The sequence below is a fragment of the Acanthopagrus latus genome, chromosome 7, assembly GCF_904848185.1.
Source record: "Acanthopagrus latus isolate v.2019 chromosome 7, fAcaLat1.1, whole genome shotgun sequence".
Lineage (NCBI taxonomy): Eukaryota > Metazoa > Chordata > Actinopteri > Spariformes > Sparidae > Acanthopagrus > Acanthopagrus latus.
In genome coordinates, this window is record NC_051045.1 from 24,862,434 (window position 1) to 24,878,265 (window position 15,832).

Below are 15,832 nucleotides of genomic sequence, written 5' to 3' on the forward strand. Positions count from 1 at the left end.
TTTAGGTCCCTCCCACACAAATCAGACAAATAGCACAAACACAGACACACACACACACACACACACACACACACACACACACACAAACGCAGTGCCAGCTCTACTTGTTAATGGGGAACTGTTGCCAGGTAGACGAAACGGGACTGATGGCCTCTTTTCAGACAGAACAGTATGTGTTCCAAATCAGAGAAAAAAGTCTGTAGAGGAAATCACATGATTTTTCACGAGCCAGTTCTCATCAAAACATGGAGTCTGCTGCGACGTTGGCAGTTGACAGACACCAGCATGAGCTGTGATCTCTTTGCTGCGGTCAAACAAGATACAAAAAAAATTGAGAAATCAGCAATGTAGCGCATTCATCTAACCTCTGAAAGTTAAACCTGTGAGTGAGTGATAACATTGAAGGCACATTCAGTAGTTTGGACAATATATACTCAAGGTACAATCACTTGTATATTGACAGCAGGCCTGTTTAATAGCAACACCATGAAAAGAGAAACGCCTTTAAAGGTCTTAAGTTGTTGCCCAGTGTATAATCTACCTTTCAGTCAGTTTGGGACTTAGTGCTGTGTTGAAATTGGTTTTATTTGTATTTTTTGTAGCTGATATTTAGATCACAGGTCATGCCTTTGAATCCTACCCTATTCTCTATCCTCTATTATGTTTCAGTTGTTACTGGATTGTAAAGCTTTTGGGTTTTATTCAGTCTTTTTAAAGTGGAAACTGACATCTTGTCCCCTTAGCGTTTCCAAGTAGTTTTATTGTTGTCGCCGCTGATGCAAATACAACTGGATTGTTTCTGTTGTCCTCGGAGTTGCAAATAACAACAACACTGGGCAAAATGTGAGTGTGTTCAGTCATTTAATCTTTATCAGAAATTGATTGCCTGTTTACCTTCTTCTGACCATGTCCCTGATAGCGAGGTTTAGTGGGAGCAACTGTAAATGCAGATGTGCAATCAAGAGGACTTCACCACACTTTGAAGCAGAACAGTGGTCTATTGCCAGTTTAATTATTAATACATCAACATAGTTTACTTCATTAGACCTGAATGAAATAATCTTCTATTAATTTTTACTAATACAAAAATAACTAGTCATGCATAGCAGTACACCATCAAATGGTAATATGAACACTAACCGCATAATTATTACCAACTAATGATTCAAATGAAATACTGTTGCACAGCTAAGACAAAGTCTTCTCTATGCTAATATAAATGAAATTGACCAGAAATCAAAACCCTCAGTGGGAGAAATATGTAATATCTTGAGCTACAGTCTAATACCTGCCGAAAACAGCTTTCACAGCACAAAAATTGACTTTGGTCCAATTTGGTCTATTATTATGATGTTTACAGCCAAGCAGATGATGCTGAAATTTGCACTTATCCTGCAGTGGTCCCTCTCCGTTTCCCTTTTCAAAGAAGATATATTTGAGAAAAAGCGGAAGCCAGTGTATTTTCTCACAGATTATTTTGTGCTCAAGGTGAAAAACACGAAGCATCCTGCTCTGCTATTTCATTTCTGTACAATGGCTTGTATTCGTTCATACTTTAAATGACTTTTATAGAATGTAACTTGTCAGACATTTTAAAACGTATGTATCTGTTGAAAATTATAAATGCACACATTGATGTTTGTATTGCATCTATGCAAAATAAATACAAAATTCACTTTCAAGGCCGCAAAGTGAAGGCAGCCCAAATTAATCAACGGACAAATCACAGTTGGCAAGAGAGAGAAGAGGAAATAAAAAACACTCTGCATCCATAGTAATGATGACCAAAAGAAACTCTTTTGATCAACACTCCCTTCACTGTTACAGTTCTAAAATCACCTACAAAGAAAAGCAGCGCAGCCTCTTTGAGCGCCACACCATAATCTCATCGACTCGTGAAGAGTGTAGTGTCACCTGCGGAGATCCAACGCAGCTAAGCCTTGATAGGCCGTTGCGTCAGCTCTCCTTCTTGAAGCCCCTGTGGTCACGAAAGCCCTACGTGTCCTGAACCGAGAATGAAAGCTGCGCTATTTTAATGTGTTCTCATGTTGGGACCTTGTGCCTGCCCTTGGCACAGAAATGGTATTATTACTCACTGTTACATCAAACTGGCACTCCAGAGACAGAGGCACGTAGAGGTTTGTTTGGTTTGGATTTCTTTCTTTTTAAACGGTATTTCAGGTGTGTTCATTTTGTGTCCAGCTCTGTCGCTCTGTGCTGTGTTTGGATGACTGATTGGGTCAGAATCCAGGAGTAGTCACGTAGATTTTTAGGTTAATTCATGTTTGTTTCCTTCCCTCTATGTACTGTTTTTTTTGGGGTCTGTACTTTCATTGTGTACAAGACGGATAAGTAAGGAAATAAAAGGCAAAGGAAACATATTACTTCTATAGCTGGTTGATTGATTCCACCTCAAATGAACATTTAATGAATCAGATGATTATCTTGATATTAATGGAGTAATCTATTCCCACTTGGTCTTTTCTATTCTCATTTGTTTTAAGAGCAGAGAGTCTCATTAAATCCTAATTTCTTGATCAAATTACTCAAGACATACAATTTCTGGTCTTTTAATTGTCTATTTTACACTTAATAGCTTAATGTCATGGGAAAGCGGGCTTTTTATAAAAGTCTTTTGACCTTATCTCAGACTTTTTCTCACTTGATACAAGTCAAATCATCATTTTAAGGTCACGCAATTGGTTCAGACAATACTATTTGATCATGGTAGCGTGACTCTGAGGCAGTGGCTCTTGTCATTGCAAGGCTGGTGATGCCGCTGACATGATGTAATGGTAATGCCTTTACTATGACCGAAGTGAGGTAAATGAGAGGCTTAGAAAATTAGAATGCTGTGATGATAGAGAGGGCAGACAAAGGGATTCCTCCACAGCGTTTCAGTTCTTCTTAAGAATCTCTGTTTTCCGACACCCCAAAACCTGCTGAAATATACATTCTTTTGTTCACCTGAATGCAGTGACCATCCATGTAAATGTGTTTTTAAATGCATGCATTCACAAAATTGAAAAAAAAAAAAAAAAAAAGGACTACTTCCCTGTTTATCTTTGTTTGTGCATGTGTCTGGGTGTGCATTTGTGTGCGAACACAAGGGCATGAGAAGGGGAAGGCAGAGTAAGAGTTATGTGTTCTTACATTGCGATAATACTGCAAGTGGGGGAGTGAAACAGGGAGTAATAAATGTCAATGGAGTTATGAAACCAAAAAGTATAAGAGATGTTGATATCCAGGAGATGTCTCTGTTCCCTTGACTCAAGGATTTATTTACCACTCATTTTGCATTCAGTACCAGTACAGGTACTGATTCACTCAACAGTCATCCTGCTGACTTCAACAGGGTAATTAAAACAATTAGAGTACAAGGTGTTGCATACATCAGCTAAAAAAAAAAAACAAACAAAAAAAAAAAAAAAAAAAAAAAAAACATCCACTGATGATTATGAATATATGGGTACTTTTATCAATCTAAACTGATGGTAGGATTGGATATTTAGCACCAATTACAATGATGAGGTTACGTTGTTAAGTTTCCGGTTAGGTCGTATTCACTTAAGAAGAACCAGATTGATTAGTCTCTTTCATAACATGGAGTGTAGCTGGTTCACTCCTCAGTGTCCTGATGTTTACTGACGGCCCTGTATGCATTAAGTGGAAGTGGTTGAACAAGTACAGGTACAATGGAATAAGTACAAGTCCCGAATTTAACAACTTTCTTAAGTAATGATATCTAAGTATTATCACCAAAATGCACTTTGCATTTATTAAGTTAGTTGAACATATTAAGTACACCTTTAGATAATTGGTTTGAGGTGGTGTTGATTGCAAACTGGATTTCCCGTTCTTTCTTTTTGCTTCGAATGCCCTCGCAGAATTCCCAAACTATTTTCTGACCACACAAACAACTTTCCCAGTTTTCAACAGTTGCTGGCCCTCCTTGGTTTGTGTGCAATTGGTTACCACTCAGACCACATTAAGATTACTATGTAACAGAGCACACATATGCACACGCATGCAATGTGTGCACAGGCTGGATGACGGACTACTAGGAAATCACTGCTGTAATGTTGATGATTTGATGTGGCTACTATGCGGCCAGGACTGCAATATAAAGGCCACACCACCACAGAGCGACGCCACAGTACTTTACCTCCTGTGGATTCCTGGTCAGCAGTACTCAAAAGAACTGGACTAAAGCCTGAAGAAAAATATGTCAAAGAGGAAAAGATTAATTGGATTTAGTGCTGCTTCCAAAGCTGTGGGCTCCCATAGACTACATTAATTTACATCTGGACTGTTCTCCAGCTTCAAGGAGGAAAACAATGGACTTGGTGAAGGCATCTCCTGCTTTTCATCATCCATGTCAACTTCAACTGTGGTTTTCTGCAAAACTTGCTTAACTTAGGCTAACTGTACTGGCTAATATTGCCTCAGTGTTGACTGAAAATGACCAGCCACAGGCACAGTAAGTCATCAAATCCACCCCAAAACAAAACACATGAAGGAGGAATGCAGCGTCAGACTGACTTGCCATTGAGTCTGAATGTCAGGCTTTTAGCTGATCAGCTCCAGGGTCTCGTGGTTAGTGGCTAGTAGCTGGCAGAGATTGTGTTATGCTAGTATGCAGCCCCCAAGTATTTGTGGTCCTTGTGTCAATTGAGTCCTAGATCATTTAGGCAGCTCATAAGGAACAATTATAGTTGTTATCCTTTTGCAGATGTATCCTATGGCTTCTTAGTTGGTGCTTCAGTGTGGTTGTGTCATATCATATCGCTATCCTCCCAAAACCGCCTGAGGTCTGTTTTAAACTTCAGGGCATCTGTACTTCACATTCCCCAGAGAGTGGTGGTTATGTGCTTTAATGCAGTAGTGTTTTGTCAGATCACTGCAACATGATTCCAAAGCTGCTTGAAGTTCCATTTCCACGCTGTGGCGTCTGCCTGCATGCCCACAGGCTCAGTGAGAACTGGTTATCTTGTTATGTGGTGCCATACTTAATACTTCCAAGAGTTTCTGACATTCCAATGGAAATCCACTCTCAGGTATGATATGAAATGATATGATGATACACAACCATTGCATTCTTTTAGGAGCTAGGAGGTGTAGTGGCCTGGCTCTGATCTTCTGTCCCACAATGATCATATTTCAGATGCATAGCTAGAGATCCTGACAGAGATTACCAGAGGAAATGTTATTGCTTATTTAAGAATCCCTGCTCCATTTAGTATGTAAGGCATCAGCGCTCAGTTAGGTGAGTTGCAACCAGCACTTTCATTTTCTCATCAGTGCCTCCCCACTCAAAGATTTTGAGGAATGTTGAGATTTCCTTTTCTATTCTGGGATCCATCATGATACTAAAGCTATATTCAGTAAATGTGGTATCTTTAGAGATGATATTTTTGATTAGTATAGCTTAGTATCTATGATTAGTATAGTTTACGCCTAAAACAACCAGAAAACCTTATTTTGTATACGAATATTGTCGTTGACATTGTACCTTCAAACCCTGTCAATGCCTATGCCATACTAATGAAGCTGCAAAACTACATGTGAAAGTACAAGACCACATTTTTTTAAAGAGATGTGGTCGGTTGATAGCTAAGGAGGTGGTATTAGTTTTTTTCCCAGCTGGGAAAACTGCATCAGATGATTATGCTTTAGGTGCAGATGCACGTTTGTTGTTTTGCCGCTTTTAGTTGCTACTGTTTTACAACAAATGCAACATACCGGCTCGTCCAGCTTAAGTAGTTCACCACAGACAGCAGCTGTCGTGTTCAGCTTTGAAATCAATTGCATCTTTGTCTTTATTCCGTCAAATCTCAACTAGCGTTAACCTCTGGCCTGCTACTCCTCACGGGGCTCTCATACTGCACTCTGTTATGTCAGGGGCAGGGCCCCGCCTCCTCACACAGAGATGAAGAGTGACTAACAAGAGGCTTCACGTGAAAAACACGAGGAAAACAAACAAGCATGCAAATGGAAATTAGCGAGGCCGGCAAAATTATTGAGCTCATTTTTATTTATCGTACGATTACTGGTAATTGATTTATTGATTATTGTGACAGGCCTACCTACTGTGACGTCACCCATTGGTTTGTGGACTAGAAGCCTCCAGTTTGAAATTGTGGTTGTTGCCATTTTAAAGATGGCAGTCAGCACACCGATGGGCCACTGCTGCGATTGACTTTATTTCTAGCCCAACTGGGTGTTAATCCATACTTCAATAATGAGAGATTTAGGTGTAGCCAAGCATCATCAACAACAAAATTAACATCATGCTGTATTGAGAAGACTTTAAACTAGCACTTGATACCATAAACTGTATGAAACTGTTAACTATTGTGATAAATGAAGTGAGAAGTAGGTAGTTCTCATAAGCTTACATACAGATGAGCTTTCTTTTTGAAACCCTGTTTCATCCAGTTGGCCATTAGAAAAAATGTAGGTCTCAAGCACTTCTTCAGTGGCCTCACTTCTCCAACCTGGAGGCTTTGTCCAGATTTCATGCATCAGTGGTTTTAACATGTAGAATCTGTGATAAGTCAGAATTTGGAACTGACCTCCATGCAAATACTATGAAAACACTACCAAGTAATTTCTTGCAGGATTTGTACAATGTGCATAATAAGCTGTACCATGCCTGTAAGGGAATCTAAAATTCTCTCTGTGCTTCACATCGGTCATGAAAAATATTTCAGCATCAAAACTGTTCCAATGTAAAGTATGTGTATGTTAAGCATTACATTCCCTAGGGCATGTTTTCCACAGCCTGGTGACTATTGTGTGTGCTCATGGGGTGACAGTATATGTTCCCATACTCTTCATTGGCCCCCTTTTAGTGCCCCCCTCAGATGATGGTGGTAATCCCTTTTAACAGCACTCTTCCCTCTCTTTCTCTGTTGCCTGTCTGTCTGTGGCTCTGCCAGTGTTTATATCCCAGGGCTTGGTGGCAGGCTGATATTGTGTTTTGTGGTATCATAGCTTCATTCTTCCAAAACCATCTGAAACCCCAATTCCACGCCCTGACATCTGTTGTCCATATCGTACCCTAGAGCTTGATGGCTACTCACTCTGGTCAGTGTTTACCAGCTATTGTGTTTGTGGAACCAAAGTGCTGAGGCTCTGCTGGCGCCTGAGGTTCCAATGTGAGTCTGCTTCCAAATAGGAGGGAGCATTATTACTGGCCACACTGCTCTCGCTTTGGTCTCTTGTATCACTTCAGTTAACTGTGTTGTTTTAGAGACTGTTTTCTATTGTGGCAAATCAGGTACATGTTGAAAAAAGCAAACACATGACATTTCATATATTTATGATTGTTTCATGACAGTTTTACCTCGTACAGTAACTAATATTGCCGGTTTGGAGCTGTGTAGCTGTTGTTGCAGGACTGTCTTTTTGTCACAGACTGTCCATCCATGTGTGTATCATCTGTTCTCGCATGATGCTGCCAAAGGTATTGTGTTTTTGTTCCTTACATGCGAGAGCTTCCAAAATGGGCTTTGTCTGGCAGTCTGTTGAGCTATTATTTGGTAGCTTACTGGCTAAAATAAATGTTTAGTTCATTTGGAGGAATCATTTGGGACTTGATATATTAAATTATTAGTATTTTTATGTTATTGTAACATCTTTCAAATTATTCTGATGGCTTAAGTTTTATTTGTAGAAATGTGAGATGATCCTGGTTATAATCTCAACTACTGGGAGTTGCCAAGTATTCAAATTCCGCTCATAGAGGCTTTAACTTTTTCTGTTTTTATGCCTCTGCGCTGACGATATCTGGGTCCAGAGGCATTAGTGGTTTTGGGTTGTTCCATGCGTCTGTTTGTCCCATTCTTGTGGTTGACATATCTCAGGAACATCAAGAGGAAAGCACATTTGGTGCCAGGACACAGTGACTAACTAATTAGATTCTTGTGGTCAAAGGTCACATTTACCTCATGACATCACATTCTTGTGATAACCATGTGAAAGGAACTTCTTGGGGAAACTAGAATTTTGTGGTCAAAGGTCACGGACCTCACAGAGTTCAGCCATACACAACAATTCAAAGGTCTGCTTCACTCATGATAATGTTGCAATATTGGCCAGTATTCAATAATATTACGGACGCCTGCAATTGGAGGCTTTAATTCCAGTTTTATGTGATGTACTTAGCTTGTTATTACTGGCTTTGGGGCAAGAACTCAACTCAGTCTTCCAATTTCAATTAAATCTTTTACATTTAAAGTTCACATTTGATTGTTGTCATTTAAACTTTGCCATTTTCCACTTTTCCATTCTAATGTTGTTTTAATTGTCTCCATGTTCCCTTTTAATTGTACTGCACTGTAACATTACACCCCACACGTGTGTCTGTACATTAGACTAAATGTTGCATATGGAAGTCTGGATCAATTGGTAACCTCTTTTTGGGGAGAAAATCAATGGGTATTGCTCTTCTCTTTATCAGTGACTGTTGATGAGGTGCCTTTGAGCAAGGCATTTAGCCTTCAGCAGCTCCACTGATGCATCAGCTAACAGTGTGGCCTTTGGTTATGAAGCGGGGTGCAGAAAGCTAACTCCCTTTGCACAAGTTTGAATCTCATGTTTGCTGGCAAGACAAATCGGTCATTCCCCAAACTAGTCCACAGTGCTGAAATCACCATTTGTCAAAGTCGGTTGTCTGTGGTATAATAATAGCACTTTGCCTCCATACTGTCGGCCGCCTGAGTTTGCATTACCACACTGTGCTGTCTGCTCAGCCAAGCACTGCAGGAGAACAGGGCAATGGACAGATTACACATAATTACCTCATGATGCTTGTTAGGGATTAGGTGTGTGTGTGTTAGTACACGAGTGTGCACGCCAGTGCTTTGATATGTGCGTGCGAGTTTGTGACAGCCACCGTCCATCAGTCACCATATTTGTTTTGTCACACCACACCTGTCCCCGTTACGCGCCATAATCTGGCTAGATAAATCACATTATGGTTCGGCGGCGCGACTGAGCGTTACACGGCCACAGCCCCGCCGACGAGGCCAAGCCGGCGTAATAAGTTTCAATTAAACCCCCCGAGATTACGCCGGTTTGGCTCTGTATGTCAGCGCGAGTTGTTTTTGCACCCTCTCTTTATCTCATTTTTATTGTTTTTCAGTGCCAAGGGGGTGATTTTTCTTCATTAAAACTTGAATCACCTGATATGGGCAATTTTGTATGGTGTGTGTGCCTCTTTGTGTCGGCCAGTGGCTGTCTGTTTTGACTGTTTTCATGCTTGTCCATGCCTGTTTCTGTAGAATTGTCCATGCTATGACATATTTTGAGACTATTTTCAGACAGCAAATGAAACTGTGGATACATTTTGTGTCAAAGTTGTACAAAATATTGAATATTGTCTTTGTTTTGTCTCGTTTTCCCTCTTCTTCCTGTTCTTTTGTCTCTTTGCTGTACCCTCTTCTGCTGTTTTTCTATCCCCCACCCCTCCTCCTCCTCCATCCGTTCTGACCTCTGTCCTCCACCTCTTGTTGATCCAGTTGTTCCCTGAGACGGGGCCTCGCCAAGGGGGAACCAGGGTGACCATCCTGGGGGAGAACCTCGGTCTGCAGTTCAGAGACATCCAGATGGGCGTCAGACTGGGCAAGGTGCCCTGCGTGCCTGTTGAGGAGGAGTACGTGAGCGCGGAGAGGTACGTCAAGGAACGGAATACACACCAGTACCCACATGCACGTGAAAGACATTCCCTAACTGTGAAAACTTCAGAGGTCTTTACGCTCGCAGAGCACGGAAACACAGATGGATGCATCTGCAGACACACGCAGGCAGCAATTATCTCTCACAATCACACACACTCGCAGACCTGAGGACACACAACAAAGGCAGCAGCAACCAGCTCCTCTCTCATCCCGACCAATCGAACGACAGGAAAAATGTCAACCAGAAAACATCTTTTCTTGTGTGCAGGTGCGCATACAGCTGAAAAAAGATAGTGACGTCAGGGTCTTTTTTTTTTTTTCCTGTCTGTAAATTCCATCTGTTGTTCCCCTCCATTACTCCCTACATATGCTCTTCCCTTTATTTTTCTCATCCCTCCATCCTGACATTTACTTCTCTGCGGGGTCCTACACGGCTGAGGAATTGAGTTCACGCAGATCAAACAACCCCTCCGTAGTGCAGTTAGTTGGGAAATGAAGCATGTTGAGATAGAGGGCATCTCTATTCAAATATTGCACACACATGACTTACTTTACGCATTGTCCCTGACACCCCCGCACCAATTTAAACAGGATGTATTTTTTTTATATTTCCCCCCTCCTTCCTTGTGTGGTTTCTTTATATTGTCTGTCACCACTCCTGATACACAGACTGAAATATATTGCGTAAGGTATCTTGGTTTGTAAAATGCATACAAAGCCTTCTGTAGTCGTGTGATTGAATGCTCATTTCATCTTGCTGCTTCAAAAAGTCCACACTACAGCTCTACAATAGTATTGTGTGTCCTTGCTTTTGCTGTTGATACTATGGTATTGTTTAGGAATTTTGTAAACCCTTTAATTAACACAAACTGTGAATTTGAGGTACGTTAAGTAAATGATTATCGGTTTGTAGCTGCGTTTGATTGGAAGATTTGGTGGTAGGTGTATTCCTGTAACTGCTGCTGCGGATTATAAGAAGCAGACTAGTTCAGATAAAAATGTGAAAGATTTACTAGAACATCAACAACCCAACCCTGACCTGCCTTCTACTCTCTTCTTCTTGGACTCTGCAATGCAGACTCGCAGCAGAGAGAGCGAGCGAACGGGTGCTCATGTGGACGACCGAGTCAGAGGGAGGCTGAGAATATGGACAGAAGCGTGCACAGGATATAAAGACTTTCCTTTGATTATGAAGCCTTTAGATGCTCAACATTCTCAGTGTCAAAAAGGAAGGCCCACGTTATATACTCCCATCTCCTCTATGGAACATCTATTGTATATCCTCACTGTGGTGCATTATTATAAACCATAAGCCATCTTTGGTGATCCAATCTCAAGTAGAGAGCTCAAAGTCATTTCTTACCTGGGATTAACATTTGTGGTTTGATCGATCTCACTGGGAAAAAAATGATTTTTACAAGTGAACAAAAAAGCTTAAAGAAAAACATTTGCAATATGTTCAATAAGGCCCAATAATTAATACTTTGTCACTGACAAAGTTTAACAAAGTCTAAACAGTTCACATAATTGAGTGATTTTAAACGGGAATCTGGGGAATTCTTGCCCTTTCATCTCCTTTCCCTTGTTGACTGTCTAGTTGAGCTGGTGCTCAGGTTCACTTTTTGCTGTAGTGCAAAATGTTCTCACATAGTTGTAAATTGTTCTTCTATTAGATTCAGTTTATTCTGGCCACTTGAATGAATACAAAAAAACATGGATGGCAAACACCAGTTGCCATGACATTACATAAACACTGACCTTTCAGCACCTCCAACCGTGACAGACTTCCAGCATCCTTGCTCTTCTTTTCTCTGTTAACCCCTTCAACTTTCCCTCTACAGAATAGTGTGTCTGCTGAATGATGCTACCAGCTACAGGGTCCAGGAGGCTCAGGTCGAGGTGTGTGTGAGAGACTGCGTCAACGACTACAGGGCCTTATCGCCCAGGCCGTTCACGTTTGTGGTAAGGACCATTAAAAGGAACTTGGTTAGACAAGAACCACGATGACTCAAAAAAAGATGCTGCTTTCCCTGTTGCTCCTCTTCCTCTCTTCTTTTTTAAATGCATGCTCTGTTTACTTTTGCTGAAAGATTCTCCTTCTCTCTTTTCTAGTCGCCATTCTTCACCCGTATCCAGCCATCTCAGGGGCCCATTTCTGGCGGCACCCGCGTCACCATCGAGGGAAGCTACCTCAACGCAGGCAGCTATGTGTCTGTCAGCATTGGACCGCAGCCCTGCTACTTCAAAAAGTGAGGAATAACGTTGTTTTACATTTAAATTAAATAATAGTCATGGCTGTGGGGAAATTGGACCGATCACAGCAGTGGAGAATAGGATTTAGATAAGAATAAGACCCATTGAAAGAGTGCCCAAGATGGTAAAACAAATTCATAATTATGACTTGAGGTAGAGTAGATAATACAGAAGATGAATAAATAAAGAGAGAGAATATATGTGCATAAATAAACATGCTCTGTCTTTAAAAGATTTGCCTGTGTGCATTGCAAAGAAAGTCATTATCATAAAGATATCACATGCACGTGTAAGCATGTAATCTGTGTGTCAGGTTAGGACACTTATGTATGAGTGTGTGCAGGATCCTGAATGTTTGTGTTTAGTTGTGTGTGCATCTTTTTGTCCGCACTCACACTGGCTTCGCCTTAATCTAGGTTAAAAAATAAAAAATAAAAATACACACTATCACCACAGTTGCCTGCATGTCAAATGCACGGATTAGCCTCTCATGGCTAATCTCTATTGAAGCAACTGTATGCTAGCTTTGATGTCACAGCAGTCACTTCAGTGCTGCAGCTTCCTCGCAGTAATCCAGCAGATTCCACTTCAACACAGGCCGCTCGCTCACCTCAACTCTGTCTTTATCTGTCACACCCTAACTGTGCGACTGTGTTCGTGGCGTCTTGTGAAGGTTGCTGGAGCATGTATTCTTTGTGAATGGGGTTGCTATGGTTACAAGCAGAGGGACTTGATAGAGTGGGTATTGTAGAGTCTCGCTTGCTTTTTCCTCTCTCTCCCTTTCCATGGTATATAGAGGCACAATAGAATGTGCAACAGTACATTTAAGTACACACACACACACACACGCACACACACGCACACACACACACACACACACACACACACACACACACACACACACACACGACGCTCCTGTGAAGTCATGGCCCAGAAAAGCAGACACCACTCAACTGTGCTAAATACATATTAGATAATGTAGCTACTGGGGACTGCACTCAAGACTGCAATTGAAAATGTTATTTTGCCTGCGGGACATGCAAGCATGGACACACACACACACACACACACACACACACACACACACACACACACACACAAAGACACAAACTCTTCCTCTCTCCCCTGGTGTTTATGACTAGTGGCATTGATCCTTGTCAGTAAACCAATCACAACAGGTGTAAACTCTCTGTTTCCTCTGTTTCTGTTCTTTCTCTTCCTCCCTACACTAAAAAAAAAATCATATAAAAAAAGAGATTGCTCCAAATCTTAATATACATTCCTGTGATCAATATGTCTTATTGACTAGGGATGCAAATTTCTACAATTGCAGTCATCTGACTTAACATTTGATTATGGCTTAATCATTAATATGCCTAATTAATGACTTCATTGTTCCCATCAGTCGCTATTTGAATACTAATCCAACACAAATTGAGGTTACTGGATGGTTAAAATGTACTAATGTCAGTTTGTATAGAAGTCATTATTGTATTTACAAATTCCTTCTCTGATTTTCGATTAATATATTTTTAATTGGTTAAATTCTCAACGCCAGTTAATTGATTAAGGATTCATTATCTAGTATTGTTAGTAACTTAAAGTTAGACACTGCTAGATATTGCAAAAAAATGAAATATATCTGTGTATGGACTTTCATTTATGACCCATCCACTACGAGTGTTTGGTGGTGTCTGTGTCTACTTACCCCCTCCCTGTGTTGTCTGGGTTCAGTATGTCTCCTGGTGTCAATGATTCTAGAAAAAGATAGTTGAATGTTTACAGTCTCATTGCGAGGTTGTCAAATACCGTCACTTTTTGGTTGGAGGCTTGACACCAACAAAGAGGTACTGACAAATTCTGCATGGTATGCCATTAAAACTCATCATGATTTTATATTAATAACTGACACAGCCTTATATACAGAGCCCATTTACACTATGTGATCTGAATCACACCACCTTAAGACGTGATCTGACTCACATGGTGACTGGATCTCATCCAGGTGTAAATGCAGAGTGCAATCTATTTTGTGCCGCTTGCTGCTAGCTTAAGCAAGAACGGCAAAACCTACACCTTGTAGAGCAGCTAGCAAGACTTCCCATTTAGCAGAAGGGATTTTAAAAATGAATGAGTCCCGTCCACTACGCCGCTTCTCTTCACCTGGGACGTGCCGTGTTTAAAGCCTGCCAGCACATTTGCATTTGCACATTTGCAAGTCTTATTAAAACTGGGTGTGAATGCATAGGCTAGTGGACCGGATGTTGTTATCCAATGGATCTGATGTTAATACCAGCTATAAAAAGTGGCCACAGACAGTACAATGCACACACATAATATACATGGTTGCTCACGGCTCACAGTGCTGTATTGAGAAGCTCGAACTGTGTGAGGAGAGGGTTCATTTAGCAGGACCTGACTGGCTTTGTGACTGAAGTGCGTTGGTCGCGAGTGGAATTATCTAATCACGTTAACGGGTTACATTATGGATTTAAGAAAATGAGACTAATTGGCTTCCCGGACTGGACACTGTTAATTACAAGCACAATGAGCAAGTCATTAAATATGTCAATGCTTCAGCTTGGACCTCAGTGTTTAAGGAATAGCCTGGCACGAAAAAAAGTACTAATTGTGTCTTTATTATTATAATTCTGTTTTTAGTGTGATCACACTCTGTCAGACAGCTTCTTTGCGGGATATTGCTGAGAGTTTCCTCTGCTGTTCTCTCTGGTGAAGTGTGGGTTGTCTACTCCTCTGAAATGATTCCACTCCACTTTTACTTTCTCTAAAGTCTCGTGTCTTGTTTGTATCTCAGATCTCTCTGTACATTAGAAATTCCTGTGATCAGACACAATCTGAATATCTTTCAGCTTCAGTTCACAGCAGTGTCTTATGATATTGTCATTTTAACTTTAGCTTCCACAGTGTGCCACAGGGCTTTTTAGCAGTTGTGTGACTGACATTGATTTTGGCCACCCTCTAGCTGTCTGTCTAAAGTGTGGGATCACCTTCCTCTAAATTTGCCTCTGTCCGTCCTTCCAGGAGGAACGCCCGTGAGATAGTGTGCGTTACTCCAGCTGGAATAGCACCGGGCAGTGCGTCTGTGTTGGTGGACATTGACGATGCCGAGCTCAGAAACCCAGAGGTCAAGTTCAACTACACAGAGGACCCCACTGTCCTGAGGATTGAACCTGACTGGAGCATTGCAAGGTAAGGTCCATTTATGTTCTCAGTTCCCATTAGTAGCTCAACCAGGGTGGCATGACTCATTATCTTGTGTTTGGGCAATTTACCATCTCATCAAATAACAGCGTTTGCTTGACAGAGGAAATTTGAGTAACTCTAGCAACAACATGGATTCAAGCAGCAGTAGATATTGACTGCAGAGAGCTCAATGAATGTACTGAACCAAAAATGACTGCAGGGCAGACATTCTGAAAGGCTAGTGTCTTGGGGACCAGGTTTGGACCTTGACGTCTGCACCACTGCTTGTGATGCAGCAGCATTAGCAGGACACATTTCAGAAAGGGTTCTTGAAGCAGTCCGAGCAGAGCTAAATGCTAGATGAGAGCTCTGACAGCGGGTTTGGATAGAGCTAAATTGACTGTGCCTCCGGAGATTTTTCATCTGGCTCCAGCCAGACGTGTTTTAGTGGAGGAAATCATCAGCGGTAGCAGCAGCTTGGGTGATCGGAAAATGGGGAAAGTCAGCTTGTCAAGTTATACAGCCCAAGGATTGTTTGGCTGTTAAGCTAATACTGATCAGCTGACGGTCTGCGAGACTGAAGTTCCCTGCCTAACCTAATACAAGTCTTAGTTTGAAATTCAGCTTTTCACCGCCTGCCAGTACTGTATATCCCCTGCTAGATAAATAAAGACACTCCACTGTTCATCATG

At 41.3% G+C, this 15,832-nt stretch overlaps 1 protein-coding gene across 7 annotated transcripts in view; it reads left to right on the forward strand.

The window, feature by feature from the left end:
- The window catches only part of LOC119022961 (plexin-A1-like), a 294,058-nt gene that overhangs the window by 217,193 nt on the left and 61,033 nt on the right, over window positions 1-15,832 (forward strand). For all 7 annotated transcript variants that reach the window (XM_037104478.1, XM_037104481.1, XM_037104479.1 and 4 more), the window contains 4 exons: window positions 9,525-9,676; window positions 11,525-11,645; window positions 11,796-11,932; window positions 14,979-15,146. In XM_037104478.1, the coding sequence (XP_036960373.1) occupies window positions 9,525-9,676; window positions 11,525-11,645; window positions 11,796-11,932; window positions 14,979-15,146 (578 nt within the window). The remainder of the gene's footprint in view (window positions 1-9,524; window positions 9,677-11,524; window positions 11,646-11,795; window positions 11,933-14,978; window positions 15,147-15,832) is intronic.